The 18,628-nt window shown below is 46.5% G+C and overlaps 1 protein-coding gene across 1 annotated transcript in view; it reads left to right on the top strand.

Moving 5' to 3' along the window:
* The first annotated feature begins 457 nt into the window (after nt 1-457).
* The window catches only part of LOC140718294 (solute carrier family 25 member 35-like), a 39,190-nt gene continuing 21,019 nt past the window's right edge, over nt 458-18,628 (top strand). The window contains exon 1 of the mRNA XM_073031834.1: nt 458-964. Within this exon, the coding sequence (XP_072887935.1) occupies nt 569-964 (396 nt within the window). The 5' untranslated portion in view covers nt 458-568. The remainder of the gene's footprint in view (nt 965-18,628) is intronic.

Raw genomic sequence — 18,628 nt, 5'->3', positions numbered from 1 at the left:
CAGGTCCATCAGCCCCCTCAGAGCCAAATACCAGAAAAACCATGGTCATAGCCTATCGAATTGGAACGCTTTATTTACCTGAAAAGAACGCTGCCAAACCTGCAGCTTTTTATTTGTCGTCAGCATTAAAGAATGTGAGTATTGCGGGGGGGCGGGCGGTTCCCACGCAACCGGAGGGAGATCGAGAGAAAAAGAGAACAAGCTGAGCTGAAAGTGCCGACGGGTGACGCAAACAGTCCGAGAGATCAGGTTAAACTCACCGTGAGACAGGAGAGTCATTGTGACAGTACGTTAGGGGGCCGCCCTGCCACCCAGCCTGCACTTGTCCCACCCCCCGTACACAGGGGAGCACATTGTCAATGCAGCGCCCTAGTTTAAAGCCCGCAGCCGGTGGGCGTGGCGTGTTCGGAGGCGGGGCGCGGTTCCGCGTTGCCATTGGTCGCGCCGGTGGGGGTGTGTGTGTGTGGGGGGAGTATCGATTGACGCGGAGGCGATCCGCCGGGGCACCCCGGGGTGCACTCCTGCTGCTACCGGCCGCCGGGTCGGCAGGGGACGAGGTGAGCCGGCGATGCAGCGACGGAACCAGGCGCTGGATTTCGCGCTGGGCGGCGCGGCGGCGGCCGGTGCCTGTGTGCTAACTAACCCGCTGGAGGTGGTCAAGACACGGATGCAGCTGCAGGGAGAGCTCCGCGCCCGGGGCTCCTACCCCCGGCTCTACCGCAATGTCTTCCACGCACTGGTCCTCATCGCCCGCAAGGACGGGCTGCTGGGGCTGCAGAAGGGACTGACGGCCGCGATCTTGTACCAGGCGCTGATGAACGGCGTCCGCCTCGGCGCCTACTCGCAGCTGGAGGGACTGGGCTTCACCCGGCACCAGGGCGGCAGGGTCAGCACCGCCTCCAGCATCGCGGCGGGGGCAGTGGCCGGAGCCATGGGCGCCGTGGTGGGCAGCCCTGCTTATCTGGTGAGTGCCTGTGTGTGTGTGTGTGTGTGTGTGTCTGTGTGTGTGTGTGTGTGTCTGTCTGTGTGTGTGTCTGTCTGTCTGTCTCTGTGTGTGTGTGTGTGTCTGTCTGTCTCTGTGTGTGTGTGTCTGTCTGTCTGTCTGTCTGTCTGTCTGTCTGTGTGTGTGTGTGTGTCTGTCTGTCTGTCTCTGTGTGTGTGTATTCTGTATTGGCAGCTTCAGCGGAACAGTAACACCGCGGGCTGTTTACTCGGTGAGTCTGGGTGACAGAGTCACGGAGGGATACGTCATGGAAACAGGCCCGTCTGCCCGTGGAAAATACACGGGGCATGCACTCGCAGCCTCTGCCTCCAGACTCTACCACTAGGGACAATTAACAGTATCCAATTAACCTGCTGCCCACGGCGGGAGGGAGGCAGAGTAGTGGGTTCTGTGAAAATACAGTAAAACAGATGCTGGAGGTACTCGGGACAGGTAGAGTCTGGAGACGGAGGGGGGTGGGGGTTACTAGGCTGGAAGCAAGGACAAGTTGATTCCGTTGGATTCTGGTGGACTTCCAATCTTTTTTATTTAAATCCACCGGTTTTTAGTTCAGATTTCCTGCGTCTGCGGTGTTTTGCTTTTCAGTCGTTGCGCGAACACTAATGGGGTCTCGCCGGTAAAGACCACGGCGGTGTGACAGGAATCGGAGAGATTGCAGACCCAGATTGACGCGAGCCTGGCTGTTTGTTCGTGCACCGCCGGTAAAATCACCGGCGAAAATGTGTTTTTTTTTTAAAGAAAGGGGTAACGGTTGCCGTGGTTCGGATTTATCCGGCCAATCCACTGAGTAAAATAATTACCCAACCCTGTGCTGTTCGAGTCAGCAGAGACCGCGACAACCTTCATTCTGCAACCTCAGTGTTTCAGTAACTGTTATCAGCTGTTGAACTCTGCTCGTGTTCTTAATAACTTCTTTAATTATGCACAGGTAAGCTGCCGGTCCTAATGAGTTAGCTTAAATTGGAACGCGCCCTCCATTTCTCTGAACCTTGCACTGCGTGAAAAAAAATCTTTTGAAGTGACGGGCAGACTCAACGTAAATTTCGTCCCTTACGCTGGTCTTTAATCGGTGTTGGCTATTGGTAGCGTAGCACAACGCTTTACAGTACCAATGACCCGGGTTCAATTCCCGCCAATGCCTGTGACCACGTGGGTTTTTCTCCGGCTGATCACGGTCGGGCTGGTAAGTTAATTGGTCATTGTAAACCGGGGGATTGCTGTGCGGCGGTCACCATAAATAAATAAATGTAGGGGGCTGTCAGGTTTCAAAATGTCTTTCCCAGCAAAATCGCACACCTTCCTCCCAGCCTTCAACTCACCATCATTCCCCTCATCAACCTTCCCCTTCAGTCCTGTCAGCTCCAATTTGATCTGATGGCCCCGTCCATCACAGGAAAGGCCACGCTCTCCGTGCACTGTTGCGGGCGGGAAGGAGGTACAGGAGCCTTGGGGTAAACACCACCAAGTTCAGGAACAGTTATTACCCCTGAACTAGTGCAGAGAACTTCACTCACCTCAATATTGAATTGACTGCACAACCTACCTATGACTGCATGACTCTACAACTCATGTTCTCAGTGTTAATTATTTACCATTTATTACTATTATTCGCTTGTATTTGTAGCTTCTCTTTTGCACATTAGTTGTTATTGTGTGTAGTTTTTCATTGATTTGTTGATCTACTGTGAATGTTCTCAAACAAATGTCAGTACGCAGTGACATGTACATAGAAAGTAAGTTTTCTTCGAACATTGAGTTTTGATTTGGAAAGGTCAGCCGATACCCAGCTTGGTAGATACCCACCGTTCCCTGTCACCTCTCTCCCCATCTTCAAAAGCCGTCAAATTCTCTCCTTTTATCCCCACCGCAGGTCAGGGTCATGGTTACAGATCCCGCAACCCGCTTGGGTCACGCGAGCGAGCGCCACACCAATTGCCTCCATCTCTCACGGCTGTGGGCGAGTGCCTGGGGCTGTGGCAAAGCTCTCTCCGGCCCACTCTGCAGTGTCGCCTGCCCATTTCTTCCTCTGTCTGCCCCTTTTTCCCTGCACCCTTCCCACATGCACAGGTTACCTTGTGCGTAAATCCTCACATCCATTCCATGTGCGATCTTGTTATTCCACAACGTTCCCTGGGGTGTTTTGCTGGTTGTTCCAAGGTTGGCTGCAACAATTATTGACACAGTAGATCAGAAAGCTTTTGACTTTAATGGTAACATCGGCTGTCAACAACAATAATGTGTGCCCTCAGCCTAACGTTCATAAACACAGCCTGGCTTATGAACGCCTGGCTTATTAAGGTCTTGTCAACGAGATAGAGACACGGGTGACTGCAAATGCTGGGGTTTCGGCCCAAAACGTTGACAAAATCCTCCCCACCCACTGATGCTGACTGACCCGCAGAATGGTTGCTGCCAGAGGTTTACAGGACGATCTGAAAGAAGGAAATTGAAGTGTGGAAGTCCAAGAGGTTAAATCAGACCGTTGGACCTTGGCAGCAGAAGGTATGACTTAGCAAAGGTAGAGTGGTGAAAAATTGAGGATTCTCTGTGGGCCAGAATCAGGGAATACCATCATCTTGGGGCATTGTACGGCCAGGGACGGTTACAGAGAGATGCAATCTTGTGAAGGGGTTTAAAATCTGTTTTTCAGGAGCTATCACAAGCTCAGAGCTGATGGATAAACATTGTCAACAGAGACACAGGCAGAGATCTGGAAGCAGGTTTACAGGGAGTGTGTTGGAATACATTCAGTACTTATTGTCAGCTGGTTTGCTATCTGTGGATGCATACTGAGTTTATTCAGAGGGTTTCAGCCACCTCAGAAAGATATAACACACCTTTAAAAGAGGGGAATGTGTACAGATGAATTCCTATGGCCATATTTCCTACACCATCTAGGTGTAACCCATCCTGTTGTCTCAGTTCTACACACAATCATAGTCCTACAGACCTTCGACTCACCGAGTCTGTGCTAACATTGATCCCATTCTCCCTACAGTTCCCATCAGCTTTCTCCAAACGCAGCCACTTAGCTGCACACCGGGGACAGTTTATGGCGGCTATTTACCAAACTGTACGTCTTCGGGATGTGGGAGAAAATCAGGAGCACCCAGGGAGGAGGGGGAGGAACCCGAGGAGTCACGGGGGAGCAGGCAAACTCCACACAGACAGATTTGGATCCCTGAAGCAGAGCTCTGCTGTCAAACATTTATTAATGATCCCTCCGCATGCCCCCCCCCCCCAGACCTGCAGTAATAAAACCTGCACAGTGCTGTGTTGTTGTTAGTTGCCATCGAGTTGTTGCCGACTCACGGTGATCCTATGGATAGTTGCTCTGAATGAGTTTCGAGCCTTGCAAAGGTGGCTCAAAATGGGGTTCGTAGCTGTCTTTATTATGTTCAAACGTCCGATTGGCGGCCCTACTCTTTCCGTTGTCCTTCACTTTGCCAAGTGTGAAATCCTTTTCCGGGGAGCTGTTTCTTCGCATGACGTGCCCAAAGTACTATAGGCATTGTCTTGTCGTTTGAGCCTCCAGAGCGAGAGAGGGAGAGGGAGAGAGACTGGGTTTGATCTCGTTGAGGACTGATTCGTTTATTCTGTGAGAGGTCCACCAGATGTGTTGTATTTTTCCCTAGGACCACAGTGCTCCGTTACTGCTTTCTGTATCATCTTCTGTAAACGTGTACTTTTCATGATAATAAGACCACGAGACAAAGGAGCAGAACTAGGCCACATGGCCCATTGAGTCTGCTCTGCCATAAAAATAAATAATATTTATGTTAATATTATTTTGTTAACTAGTAACATAACTTCCTTTTAAGTGTTGAAATGTCCTGATATGTTTATTAAAGCACTTGAACACTTCGGAATATTGTACAGCATATATACGTGGAGATGCATTGTCTGTGGGGAGAGACAACAGTGTATTTGCAGTGTCCTATCTTTACAATATTGGAACATAAGAAATAGGAGCAGGAGTCGGCCATCAGGCCTGTTGAACCTTCTCTGGCATTCAATAAGATCATGACTGATCTCTCCGTGGACTCAGGTCCACCTACCTGCCTTTTCCCCATAACCCTTAATTCCCCTACTATCCGACCTTGTCTTAAATGTATTTACTGAGGTAGCCCCCACTGCTTCATTGGGCAGAGAATTCCACAGATTCACCACTCTCTGGGAAAAGCAGTTCCTCCTCATCTCTGTCCTAAATCTACTCCCCCGAATCTTGAGGCTGTGTCCCCTAGTCTCACCTACCAGTGGAAACAACATTCCTGCCTTTATCTTATCTATCCCTTTCATAATTTTATATGTTTCTATAAGATCTCCTCTCATTCTTCTGAATGCCAGTGGGTACAGCCCCAGGTGACTCAATCTCTCCTCATAGTTTAACCCCTTCATCTCTGGAATCAACCTGGTGAACCTCCTCTGCACTGCCTCCAAAGCCAGTATATCCTTCCTCAAGTAAGGAGACCAGAACTGCACACGGTACTCCAGATGCGGCCTCACCAGTACCCTGTACAGTTGCAGCATGACCTTCCTGCTCTTAAATTCAATCCCTCCAGCAATGAAGGCCAACGTTCCATTTGCCTTCTTGATAGCCTGCTGCACCTGCACACCAACCTTTTGTGATTCATGCACAAGTACTCCCAAATCCCTCTGTACAGCAGCATGCTGCAATCTTTTACCATTTAGTTAATAGTATCATCTTCCAAGAAGTCCGTACCCCTATCCCCATGGAAACTAAGGACCTAGTGTGGCTTATCCAGAGGGAACCATGGCATATCAGTGTACATTACATTAAAAACGGGCTGAGAGTGAGACAGGGTTAAGGAGTGATTGCAGTGGTTTAGATACATGGGGGCCAGGCATCTGCTCTATGTCAGATTTGTGAATCAGTGTGGATGATTGACAGGGAGACGATGGAGCCAGTGGCTAAAGAACAGGCACTGTGGTGAGATCCCAAGATAATGGCTGTGGTCATCTCAGTCTTTATCGGGAGAAATGTCTGGCAGATTTTGGAGAAGCAGGCTGGCAGTTTAGCACTGAGGGAGGTGGTGGTCAGCCAGGGATGGGTGTCGCTAGTGAACGTGTCTAAACTGACACCGTACCTAGAGAGTGGGACGGAAGTTGGAAACTGTCTTCTGAGACCACTTCCAATCTTTGTCACCAGAGTTAACCGACTGGGAGCAGGAAGCAAACCCACTGGAAACGATTTTCTGGCTGTGAGTGGCGGATAAGGATGTACTCAGCTGCCTGTTAGCTGATGGCAGTGGAGAAGAATGGGGTGGTGTGGTCACCCATGTGAAGGATAAGTACTGCCTGGTCACTCATCTAGGTGACAAAGGATATGGCTTTCTCCATTATTTCAGTACAACAGTGGGAGCAGAAACTAATGAATTTTAATGAGATAAAGACACTGTCCTCACAGTCCATGAGGGAGGGTAGGCCGTGTTTGTGGCTTCATTCTGGGAGGAGTTACAGGTCTGCTGCTTAGTTGAATAGATAATCCAAATGATTTTAAGGCAGTGTTTTTCTACTGAGGAACCTGGTTTCGGCCCAAGTCCTTTTGTACAAACTTTCACCACACGGTGAGGACCCAGGTCCTTGTTGTACAAAACTTTCACCACACGGTGAGGACCCAGGTCCTTGTACAAAACATTCACCACACGGTGAGTTCCCAGGTCCTTGCAGTACAAAACATTCACCACACGGTGAGGACCCAGGTCCTTGCTGTAATACACTTTCACCACACAGTGAGGACCCAGGTCCTTGTACAAAACATTCACCACACGGTGAGGACCCAGGTCCTTGTACAAAACATTCACCACACGGTGAGTTCCCAGGTCCTTGCAGTACAAAACATTCACCACACGGTGAGGACCCAAGTCCTTGCTGTAATACACTTTCACCACACAGTGAGGACCCAGGTCCTTGCTGTAACACACTTTCACCACACAGTGAGGACCCAGGTCCTTGCTGTAACACACATTCACCACACAGTGAGGACCCAGGTCCTTGCTGTAACACACTTTCACCAGCAACTCATACTTCCAGATGCAGCATGCCCCTGCCCTGTTGAAAATACCCGTCTTGACACAACAGCCCAGAATTCAGGTCTGCCCAACAGTCAGGGATGGTACAGCATTTAGCAGCTTTCCAGAAGTCCTCCCATTTACTGTCCAGTTTTTGTTGCTCTTGACTTTCTGCCAATGATCCCTTTGGCAGGGTCAGTGTAGCTGGCAGCAGAGGTCAGGATCCAGTTGCTGAGCTAAGAGGTTCCTACAGCCTGTAGCAAACACCAGCAAGCCCAGTAGCAAAGTTTACTGCTGGGAGGATCAGAAAGAGTGACTATTGAGTCATGGAGTTGAACAGCACAGAAACAGGCCCTTCAGCCCATCAAGTTCATGCCCTTCTATACTAAACTCACTTGCCTGCATTCGGACTGTAACCTTTCTATGCCTTGCTATTCAATGCCCATCGATGTAAGGAGCTTTAGTAGTAGCCCTACTTGTGTCTTCATCTTCCTGATTCAGTTTTATTACTTAATTCCTCGTTCTTCATTTTTATAAAATTTTGCTGAAAATACTGAGCTGGGGAATCTAAAGGCAAACAGTATTAGAAGATTATTTTAGTGACCCCCGCTGTCGCAACACACAGAAAGTGTCTCCACTTTACTTTGCCACAGTGGACTGTCTCTGAAATGATTCACACCAGTTCTCCCACGCGTTCACTGATGTGGCAATTCAGTGCATCCAAGATTTTGTGGCTTGCAGCTTTTGTTTGTAGGGCATCAGCATAGCGACACATTAACAAAGAGAACATGTCTAATTTTACTTGTAAAATAAAAAGTTGCAGGTGCTTGGAATCTGACGATGCAGGAAATACTCAGCTGCTCAGAAGCATATTTAGCGTGATAAACCAAGTTAGTACTTCAGGTCAATGAACTTAATTTCAAGACATCCACTGTTCTCATCACATTCCAAGATCTGTCTCTGAAATGATTAATGCCATGTGACAATATGTGGTGCTCTTGACCTCTCTCTCCTACATCGCTGACTTGGTTTAACTCAGTTCTGCCATCACACATTCAGTAAAGGAGCAATCTCTATCTATGTCTGAAATTACAGACGTCAACAGATCTTGAATCGAGTGCTTCTCCAGATCCCTCTGCCCCATCACTTTCCTGGGAGACTGTACCTTTAATACTACCCTTCGCCACGTTCTCACCAGGCCTTCTGGATCTTGAATAGTTTGTCTTCACCAGAGGTCTCAGCTTCATCCCGTGGTAATGAATTCTGAGCCTGGCATGATATTGGACACTTCTTTGGCCTGTCTCACCTCTGTTCCCATCCCTTCAGACAGGAAGAGCTATAGATCCTTCCTCCCATCTACAGAACTACCGATCCATTGGACACTTTTCTCTGGCCTCTGAGCCTGAGACTATGCCTACTGATGATGAAATATTGACTCGGTTTCCCTCTCCAGAGATGCTGCCTAACCTGCTGATTTTCTGGGGGGTTTTTACTGCCCGTTACACTGCTGGCATTTAGGACTGCAGTGAAAGTCCCCCACCTCTGTCTGTCCTTACCGTCACACACAGATAAAGAAGGATGCTTCATTACTATGTGCATACCAATTTGTTTTGCGACCAGTCAGGGTTGTTAGCGCTGGAGGACTGGTGGGCCACTCTTAGTCTGGCCTCTACCCTTTGACCTGTTTGGCATGGATGACCCTACCAAGAGCCAAAGCACTCCAGCCAACATAGATCGAGGCACGCAAGCCTCCAAACCCAACGGCAAGGTTGTGGTCCTCTTGGAGGTTTCTGTCTTGACTTCTGGCTTGATCTGTGACATTTGCAATGGCTGGCAAGCCTGTTGCACCACACCTTCCACCATCAGACTTCACACGAATGCTTTTCAGATGCTGTCAGTGTTACTGTGCATTTAAACTAACGGCCGTGTTGTGGGCTGTAAGGAGCCTAGTGGTTATTTTCAACATCTCAGAGAACAGTTGGAACTCAACCCCATTGCTGTGGGTCTAGAGCTACACGTCAGCCAGACCAGGTAAGGATAGCAAATTTCCACCTCTACGTGAATCTAAGATTAAAGAACAATCAAAGTTTAAAGTTCGAAGTATTACTAAAGTATATGTCACCATACACTACTTTGAGATTAATTTTCTTGCAGGTGTTTACAGTAAAACAAAGAAATACAATAGAATTTATGAAGAACTATGCTTAACAAAGACTGACTAATTTCCAATGTACAAAAGAGGACAAATTGTGCAAATAATGAATAAGAAAAATAAATAATACCTAGTCCTTGGAAGTGAGTCTGTGGTCATTGTTAGACATTTTAATTCAGCTTTAAATTTTGCACCATCTGGTATGGTGAGATTTGAACCCAAAGTCCCCAGGAATTTGCTCTGGGTATCTAGACAGTGTGAAAACCACTGCCCCCATCACCTCCTCTGCAAAGGTACAAATGATGAAACAATTAACCAGCTGATCTGGTGCCCAGTGAATAAGCAAGCCTAAAACCGGAAAATACTGAAAACACTCAGCAGCGTCTATGGAGAGGAGATCTTTCAGGTCAATGAATGTTCATCAGCCCTTATGAAAACTCACCAACACCAAACTTTAATTCTGTCTCTCTCGGCACAGGCAGTGCCTGTCGTGGTTTCTCGTGCCCCACAAATGACCAGGAGATGCAGAAGATTCTTCAAGAAAGGTTAAACTTTAATTTGCAAATCAAAGCTGAGACAGTCATTGAGCTAGTCGCTGATTGCCCACCGATCCCCGGACACAGCATTCTTTATAGCAATCTCCTGGTCCAGTTGCATTAGCATATGCAATCGGTCTATAGTTGCGTATCACATGTACATCCTGCCACTATTGTTTCTACCCATTGACTTAATCATGTTCTAATCTACATCTCTTAGCTACCTCCCATTAACACACCATTGTCTTCTACATTCTTAGGATTCCATTCTCCTACTAAATTGGGTACATGCATAGCAAATAGCAAGTTTCAAAACTGACTACATAGTTTTGGTTACACAGCAAGATTTATACTCTTATACTCCAATATATCCCCCCTTTGAGACCCAGAGGGTCTCACACAGAGAAAGAAGACAGAGAGTCTGCGCACAAAAGCCCCAATAAACTCAAGCACTTATTCCCAAATCTCGGGTTAAACTATGATTTTCTGCGCCAAGACCTCAAAATATTCTCTCCCTGTTACCCTGGGCCGCTGAGCCAAAAACCTGTCCCTCTGTACCTGAGACAGGGAAAAAGACTCAGAAGCCCTTACAATCTACTCCCACACTGTCGTTTTGCTCTTGTTCATCCTGTAGGTGTTGTAGGCTGTAACAATACATTTTCAGTGTTTCTTTCTCCACTAAGCTTGCTTCAGTAATTGCCACGAGCATTGGAAATTGTTTGGTTGCAGCACGCACTACAAGAGATTTGAGACAAGGAAGAAAACAGCACAGCACAAGCGCACAGCTCAACAATATAATACTGACAGTTATTGCCATTTTAGTCAGCCATGCTCCCCATCCTCCGAGTCTACTTTCTAACCCTGTTCGAACCCTGCATTCTGTGCGCATACCTCGCACTGTGACAAGACAAAGTCCACTGAAGCCTGTAAATAAGGTGACCAAAAACCATCCTTCTTTATTTGTTTTATCACTTCCCCCCTTGTACAATGGTCAACCCCATGCGCTTCTGAAATCAGAATCGTCAGTAGAGAGGTGGGCGCTACCAACAAACCGTCTTCCGTGCTCCACAAGCCTTCCGGGTTCTGCTTGGCCCCCCTTTGTCTCCACATTGTTCTGCCAAAGTTGCCTTACCTTGTATTTCAATTAGATCCTCTACCACAGGTTCTGGAGTTAGGCTTACCTGGGGGGCAATGACAGCTGATGTACATCCAGACACTTTTCTGGCTGCCTCGTCCGCAGCTTGATTTCCCTTTGGTATTACATCATTTCCCTTTTTATGTGCCTGGCATTTTACTATAGCCAATGCTTTAGGTTTCATCATGGCTTTTATTAAGTCTAGAATTCGCTGACAATGTTGTATGGGATCTCCACTGCTTTTTTTTTAAAACCTCTGTTTCCACACTGCCCTGAACAAATGGCATACTCCATGAGCATATGCCGAATCAGTATAGATGTCTACTGTCTTACCTTCCATCATTTCACACGCAGCTGTCAGGGCTTTGATTTCTGCTAGTTGGGCGGAACACGGTTGGGGACAGGACTCCATCCTAATAATCTTATAGCTTGACTGATCCTGCTGCACTACTGAGAACCCTGCGTGATTTCCATCATAATCCCTATAACAAGAGCCATCTACGAACAGAACCTTTTTATCTGCATCTTCTAGTGGTTCTGACCGTAAATCTGCTCTCAATTTGGCAAATGCCATCGTCTTCTCTACACAATCATGGGGTTTTCCTTCATAGCCCAAAGGGACAAAATCGGCTATATTACTGGCAGTGCATCTCTGTATAGTTATGTCAGGAAATGTCAACAGCATCTGATACGCTGCTATCCTGGCTGGCGTCAGCACAAATTTCCCTCTTTCCAGCAATTCTGCTACTTTGTGGTGTGTGTACAGAGTCACAGGATAGCCCAAGGTTACAGATGATGCCTTTTCATATGCATAGTACAGCGCCGCCAATCCCTGATAACAGGGTGGATACCCCTGAGCCACCTCATCTAGTCTCGTACTGTAGTATGCTATCGGCTGCTTTGCTTTTCCTGTGCCTGTCTCTTGTGTTAGAACTGCTGTGACATAACCCTCCTGTCGGTTGGATACATACAAACGAAAAACCTTCTCGTAGTCAGGCAAAGCTAATGCTGGTGCTGACTGCAATTCTTGCTTAATAGTATTGAAAGCTATCTCCGCCTCTTCATTCCACTGTAAGCCGTTCTTCAAATTTGTATGTCCTGCTTCTTTCATTATCTTTCTCAAAGGTGCCACAATCTCAGCATATTCTCCTATCCAATCTGAGCTGTACCCTGCCATTCCCAAAAATGTCATCATCTGCCCTACAGTCTGGGGTTTGGGGACCTTAGTTAATGCCTCAATCTGATCTGGTGCTATCGCCTTCACTCCCTTGGATATTACCCTGCCTAAGTACTCCACTTGCTGCGTGCAAAATTGCAGTTTCTTTTTGGATACTTTATGTCCTCCATGCACCAGCTTCTCTAACAGAGTTATAGTGTCCTGCTTACACTGTTCCTCGCTGTGGGAGCAAATCAACAGGTCATCCACATACTGTAACAATGTACTTTCCAATGGCATGCCCTCTAGGTCTGCCTTCAACACCTGATTAAAAGCGTGTGGTGAATGTTTAAACCCTTGCGGCATTCTGGTATAGGTATACTGAGCACCTCTGTAAGTTAATGCAAACAGATACTGACACTGGTCGGCTAGAGGAATGCTGAAGAAAGCCGAACACAAATCAATCACTGAAAAGTAACTTGCTTCTGGTGGAACATTAGTCAAAAGCGTGTGTGGGTTGGGGACTACCGCTGGCCAGTCCTCTACCACATCATTTACCGCTCGCAAATCATGCACCAATCTCCACTTAGATTTACCTGCTTTTAAGACCAGCAGCAACGGGGTATTTTGCATGGACTGTTTGTTCTTTTAAGCACTCCTATTTCAAGCAACCCCTGCACTGTCGATACTATTCCCTCTTCTGCTTCTGGTCTTAGAGGGTATTGTGGTCTCCTGGGTGGAATTGCTCCCCTTTTCAGCCTTATTTCCACCGGACTCGCTGTTTTTATTTTCCCTACGTCCGTGTCATGCTGTGACCACAGAATAGATGGCAACTCATCTAAGCTTTTACCTTTCTGCTGGCCTCTTTCCTTTCCCAGCAAGGGCAGGTGTGGGTGGGGAGTTATTTCGACCTCTCTCACTGTCCCTACCATATCTACACTTACCATTATTTTAATGCAATTGTTGTCTTCTGATATCCATACCTCTGGCGTGATTTTCCTCCACACTGTTACGGTTTCAGCACTCTTAACTAAAGGTCCTAAGTCTTTAGACTGATATCCCTTGTTTACCAACAATGTTATGTGGGGTGCAGCCTCCGGTATCCTGTACCATTTTTCTAAAATGGTGTTCCACTTAACTTGTAAAGCTGCCCCTTGCTTTCCAATTATCATAGCCTCCCCTTCCAGGTGCTGTTGGGTACATACCTCCAGGTGCCATTTCTCCTCTAACTCCCTGTTCTGAGTCTCGTCAAAAATCACTGTACACTGTAGCTCAGATTTGGGCATTACAGCCCTGGGTAATATAGCCTGCGCGCCCTTTTTCCATTTTTCCCAGATTTCCTGAATCTGATCTGCGATGTCTCCTATCCAAAAGACATTAGCCTTCTTGTCCTTTGCACTATCAATTGAGCCCCTGCTCTTTCCACACTCAGCCCATTTCTGGTGCATTCTAATTTTAATTCCAGTTTCAATAAGGCATCTCTGCCTAACAAATTAATCGGAGTTCCTTTAAATACTAGCACCGGCAAAACAATTCCTTTATTTCCCATTCTCAACCGCACTGGAGCCGTGCACTGTGTCAACTGTGTTTTCCCCGAGAACTCTACCGTCTTAATAAACTTTCCTGACATGGGAAGGTGAAGGGCATACTGTGGCTGTACACAAGTGTACGTGGCTCCAGTATCTATCATCATTGGTGTCAGTTGCCCTTCTAACATAACCTGAACAATGGGTTCCTCATCTGCCTCCCTTGTTATCACTGGGTAATGTCCCTTCCCACTCAAGTTCTCAGGGTGCCCCTAATACCTCGCATAGGGGTTCACAGATCCGCTTGGGCCTGTGGGGGCTGGTCCTTGGCTAAACTTTAGTTCCCTTCTTATCGGTTCCTGCTGGTGTGTGACAGGCCATGGTGTAAACAGACAATCTCTACTCATGTGACCTGGCTGATTACATCCCCAGCACAATCTCTCTACCCCTCTTTCCCCCTGTTTCCTCACTGGTCCCCTCTGCCCATAGCTCCTCTGTCCCCCTCCTTGGGACTTCCAGTCCTGTCTGGGCTGTTTGGATTTAGTCTGTTTCTTTACTGCCTCCCACACAAATTTCTCCGGGGTCCTCTTCTTCCCTCGGTCTCCCTGTGGAGTCCTTCCTTTCTGTCCTGATTCAATACTTGGTTGGCCCCGGAGTATTTTTCGCATCTCCTCTGGCAATCCCCTCTCAGTATCTTATCTAGCTCTCTCTCTCTACTTTCGCAAGTCGCTCCCCTACCGCCTCCTTCTGCTCTTCTAGGCTTCTGCCTCCTACCTCTTCCCCACAAATTCTCGCATCCTCTCTCTCTCCACTTAACTCTTGCTCCTCCAATGAGTCACCTTCTCTTTCTTCCTGTCCGTGTCTGTACACCTGTGGCAGGGACTCCTCATGATCCTTACTCGTGCTTGATTCCCTTCTCTCTTGTGTTTCTCCAAGACTCTTATCTCCTATCTTTTTTCCACTTCTTCTTGAATGCCTCATCTCTTCCTGCCCTGATGAGCCACTTTCTTTTCTAGTCTGTTTATTTCTATAGTATAACCGATACTCCTCATACTCCTTTTCCTCTCTCAAGTATTTCATCCGTTCAATCCCTTCTTCCATTTCTCTCTTTACCTGTTCCATCTTTATCCTTTCTGCCTGTATCTCCTTCCATATCGCCACTTTTTCCTTCACGTATTTTTTTTCCTCCTCATTATCCCAAACTTGTACTTCTCCCTGCATGTTTACTGTTCCTGTCAGCAGGGGGCACTGCTTAGGGGTTCCTTCCTCATTATAGGGAGGGGGTCTTTCTGCTTCTTTCACATCCGGGTACGGATCTGAAGCCAGCTTCTCACTGTACCTTCCTCTCTCTCTAACAGGCAGTTTCTCCAGCACCTTAGTGTCTTCCTCGCTTATAATCAATATTCTACCTGTCCTCCTCAGCCTTTCTCCCTCCATTCTGAAGAGTTTTAGCACTTCCATTTCTCGTTCTCTTTTTTGCCCTCTTTTCTTAGATTTATCTTTTGGTTTGTAATTTTTAATTAGTCCCTCCATTTCTTCGCACAAACTTACATCAAACGTTCCTTCTCTTGGCCACTTTGTGACCAGGTTTTTGGTTCTTTTTTCCCATTTTTCTGAAGTTTTTGTGATCTCATATTTATTTATCGGGAATTTTTTGCTCAGAATCTATGCAGCCGTTCCTTTACCTGTCATGTTATTCTCTCTTTTAAGGTATTTCAGAGATTCACAGTTCGTTTACTGGATAATATTATTTACTCTAATTCTATGCCTAGTCTATCGTCTATCTACCAGCGCTTTAAACTATATATTGGACTGTCCTTGTTTCCTATTCTGTTCTGCCCGTACAGACCTCTATTCAGAGCGGTACCCACAGAACTTGCTCTTTGCACCTCGTCTATTCAGACCCTTATCTCTTAAGGCGGTATCCACAAGGATTTTCTCTATTTTCCTTTTCCCTGCCCGTTCAGCCCTTCGTTTCTTACGAAGCGATATCCACAGGGATTTACCAACACCATGTGGAATTTTTCTTAACTTAACTTCTTATTAACTTATTTGTACTTACCCTCACTGCAGTGTTCTTGATCAATCCTCTGAGCCTCCTGTTAACCCCCAATTCTGCCAGATTCTTTGGACCGGAGAGACCCTTCGGCAGTGGTTCCACACTTCTGAGACTCCAAGACCTCCCCAAAACCAACAGAGTTCTTAGTCCAAATTGTCGCAAAAAGCGCTTACCTTTTGTTTGGGTGCACCCTTAATTCTGTTAGCCTTGTGGGGGTCCCTAGAGGACTGGGAAGCGTCCCCAATCTGCCATTTCCTTTCCGCGGGTCTCTTTCCGGTCCTGCCGCGGTCGCCAATTTTGTCGTGGTTTCTCGTGCCCCGCAAATGACCAGGAGACGCAGAAGATTCTTCAAGAAGGGTTAAACTTTAATTTGCAAATCAAAGCTGAGACAGTCATTGAGCTAGTCGCTGATTGCCCGCCCACCGATCCCCGGACACAGCATTTTTTATAGCAATCTCCTGGTCCAGTTGCATTAGCATATGCAATCGGTCTATAGTTGTGTATCACACGTACATCCTGCCACTATTGTTTCTACCCATTGACTTAATCATGTTCTAATCTACATCAACACACCATTGTCTTCTACATTCTTAAGATTTCGTGACTTAATCACCATTGTCTTAGGTGAATTCTTAGGATTCCATTCTCCTACTAAATTGGGTACATGCATAGCAAATAGCAAGTTTCAAAACCTGCTACATAGTTTTGGTTACACAGCAAAATTTATACTTTTATACTCCAATATGCCTAACCTGCTAGGTATTGGCATTGCCTGATTTCAATTCAGCAATATCTGACTTTTGAATGATGAGACAGACAGTGGAGCATGTCGTTGCCATGGAATGGGGCCTGCAGATTGAACTGGGCCTACTCCTGTCACTTGGCGATGGACAGCTTGTCTGATTCACTGACTCTTCCTGGTTCATTCCTATTAACCCCTTAATGATGCGAGAGGTATCAGATTGATAAAGTGTGGAAAATTAGTGATAATTAATATGGTTTAGGTCCAGCCCTCCAGCACCCATTTCTGAACCCCAAGGTTACCCTGACTTTTATCAGCCTGTTTCTGTGCACACTAGCCCTAAGCAAACAACTTGTCTTGCTACGGATGTGTTCCATTGTCTTCTAGGCTGTCATTTATAAAAAAAAACAGCTGACTAAAAGCTGACTTAATTTTGTATCAGTAGAAATAACTGTAACTGCAGACTTCATCCTGGTCCAATTCTTCTCTCTAGACCAGGGGCTCCCAACCTTTTTTCTGCCAAGGACTGATACCGTTAAGCAAGGGGGTCTGTAGATCCTGGGTGGGGAACCTCTGCTCTAGACCATCTGACCATATAACAATTACAGCACGGAAACAGGCCATCTTGGCCCTTCTAGTCCGTGCCGAACGCTAACTCTCACCTGGTCCCACCGACCTGCACTCAGCCCATAACCCTCCATTCCTTTCCTGTCCATATACCTATCTGATTTTTTTAAAATGAGAATATCAAACCTGCCTCTACCACTTCTACTGGAAGCTCATTCCACACAGCTACCACTCTCTAAGTAAAGAAGTCCCCCCTTGTGATATCTCTAAACTTTTGCCCCCTAACTCTCAACTCATGTCCCCTTGTTTGAATATCCCCTACTCTCAATGGAAAAAGCCTATCCGCGTCAACTCTATCTATCCCCCTCATAATTTTAAATACCTCTATCAAGTCCCCCCTCAACCTTCTGACACGATTAAAGACACCCGATTTCAAAATCCTTTGGTAATGCGATTAGAATATTTGTTTTACTTTGAATTGTAGCGTATGATCGATTTCCCTCAGCTAGTCCATGCCAGTGAGTATATACCACTCGGTCTTCTGTCTGACTTCCCTTCTCATCACTTTCCCCTCCATTCCGTTCACCCGCATTTGCACATTGAGTATCTCCTTAACTTCATCCATACATTAGCTTCGGCCACTCTCTGTGGAAACAAGTTCTCTCCTAACTACTCTCAAAGAAGTGTATTATTTAATTTCTTAGTGACTATTTTACATACAGCACACACACACACACACACACACACACACACACACACACACACACACACACACACACACACACACACACACACACACACACACACACACACACACTCATTTATCTTGGAGCCTAACACAGTACAGTACTGTAATTAAATTTATGTATTGCACTGTACTGCTGGAAAAACAAAAAAATTCATGACAGATGTGAGTGATGATAAACCTGATTCTGATATGGGTCTCTGTTGTGGACTGAGAGGGGGAAGGGGGCAGGGGGCAGGGAGAGGGGAATCATGGTTGGGGAAAAAAGGGAAGGGAGCAGGAAGCACCATACTGTAATGATCAATAAACCAATTGTTAGGATTCAAATGACCTCACCTGGTTGAGTGTGCCTGCACCTATGCCAACCCCACCCTGGCACTCCTTCTCTGTCACCTGTCCCACACCCACCCTCGCCATTCCCAACATTTTTTGCTCCCGGCAGATTTACAAACTCACTCTCTGCTTCATGGTGACAAACACAGTACCGTGCAAAAGTTTTAGGCACCCTAGCCATATACATGTGCCTAAGACCTGTGAACAGTGTTGTAATTGGTCTTCAGTTTTGCTCTTTACCACATGTGGAAGCCTTCTCTTAGTATCAATCCCATGAACAACTTCAAACGTCTGTCATTCTGCTATCTGGGCTGATGATTTTATTGTGACACCCTTCCCAGCTTTCCACTTGCGAGCACATAGAATGTCATAACAATTTTATTCCTCATTCTTCTAATTTGATTTCTTAATTGCCATTGTAATTGCTTTGATTATTTCCTGTAATCTTTTCTCCTTTGTTGCACATTCCCTGCTGTTTGTTAGTGCTGGTGAACGCTCCTTACCCCATCATTGTTATGTCCCTTGTGTCATTATTAATTTATGATGTTGCATTATCTCTCCAAAATCTTGCTATTTGGAGACAGAACATTCCCACCCATGTGACACTGCAAGGCTTTTTTTCTCGTCAGGGCAACGGTTAAA

The sequence above is a fragment of the Hemitrygon akajei genome, chromosome 29 (genome assembly GCF_048418815.1).
Source record: "Hemitrygon akajei chromosome 29, sHemAka1.3, whole genome shotgun sequence".
In the NCBI taxonomy this organism is placed as follows: domain Eukaryota; kingdom Metazoa; phylum Chordata; class Chondrichthyes; order Myliobatiformes; family Dasyatidae; genus Hemitrygon; species Hemitrygon akajei.
Note: the sequence above shows the minus strand (reverse complement) of the source record. Positions and strands in the feature narration are given on the sequence as shown.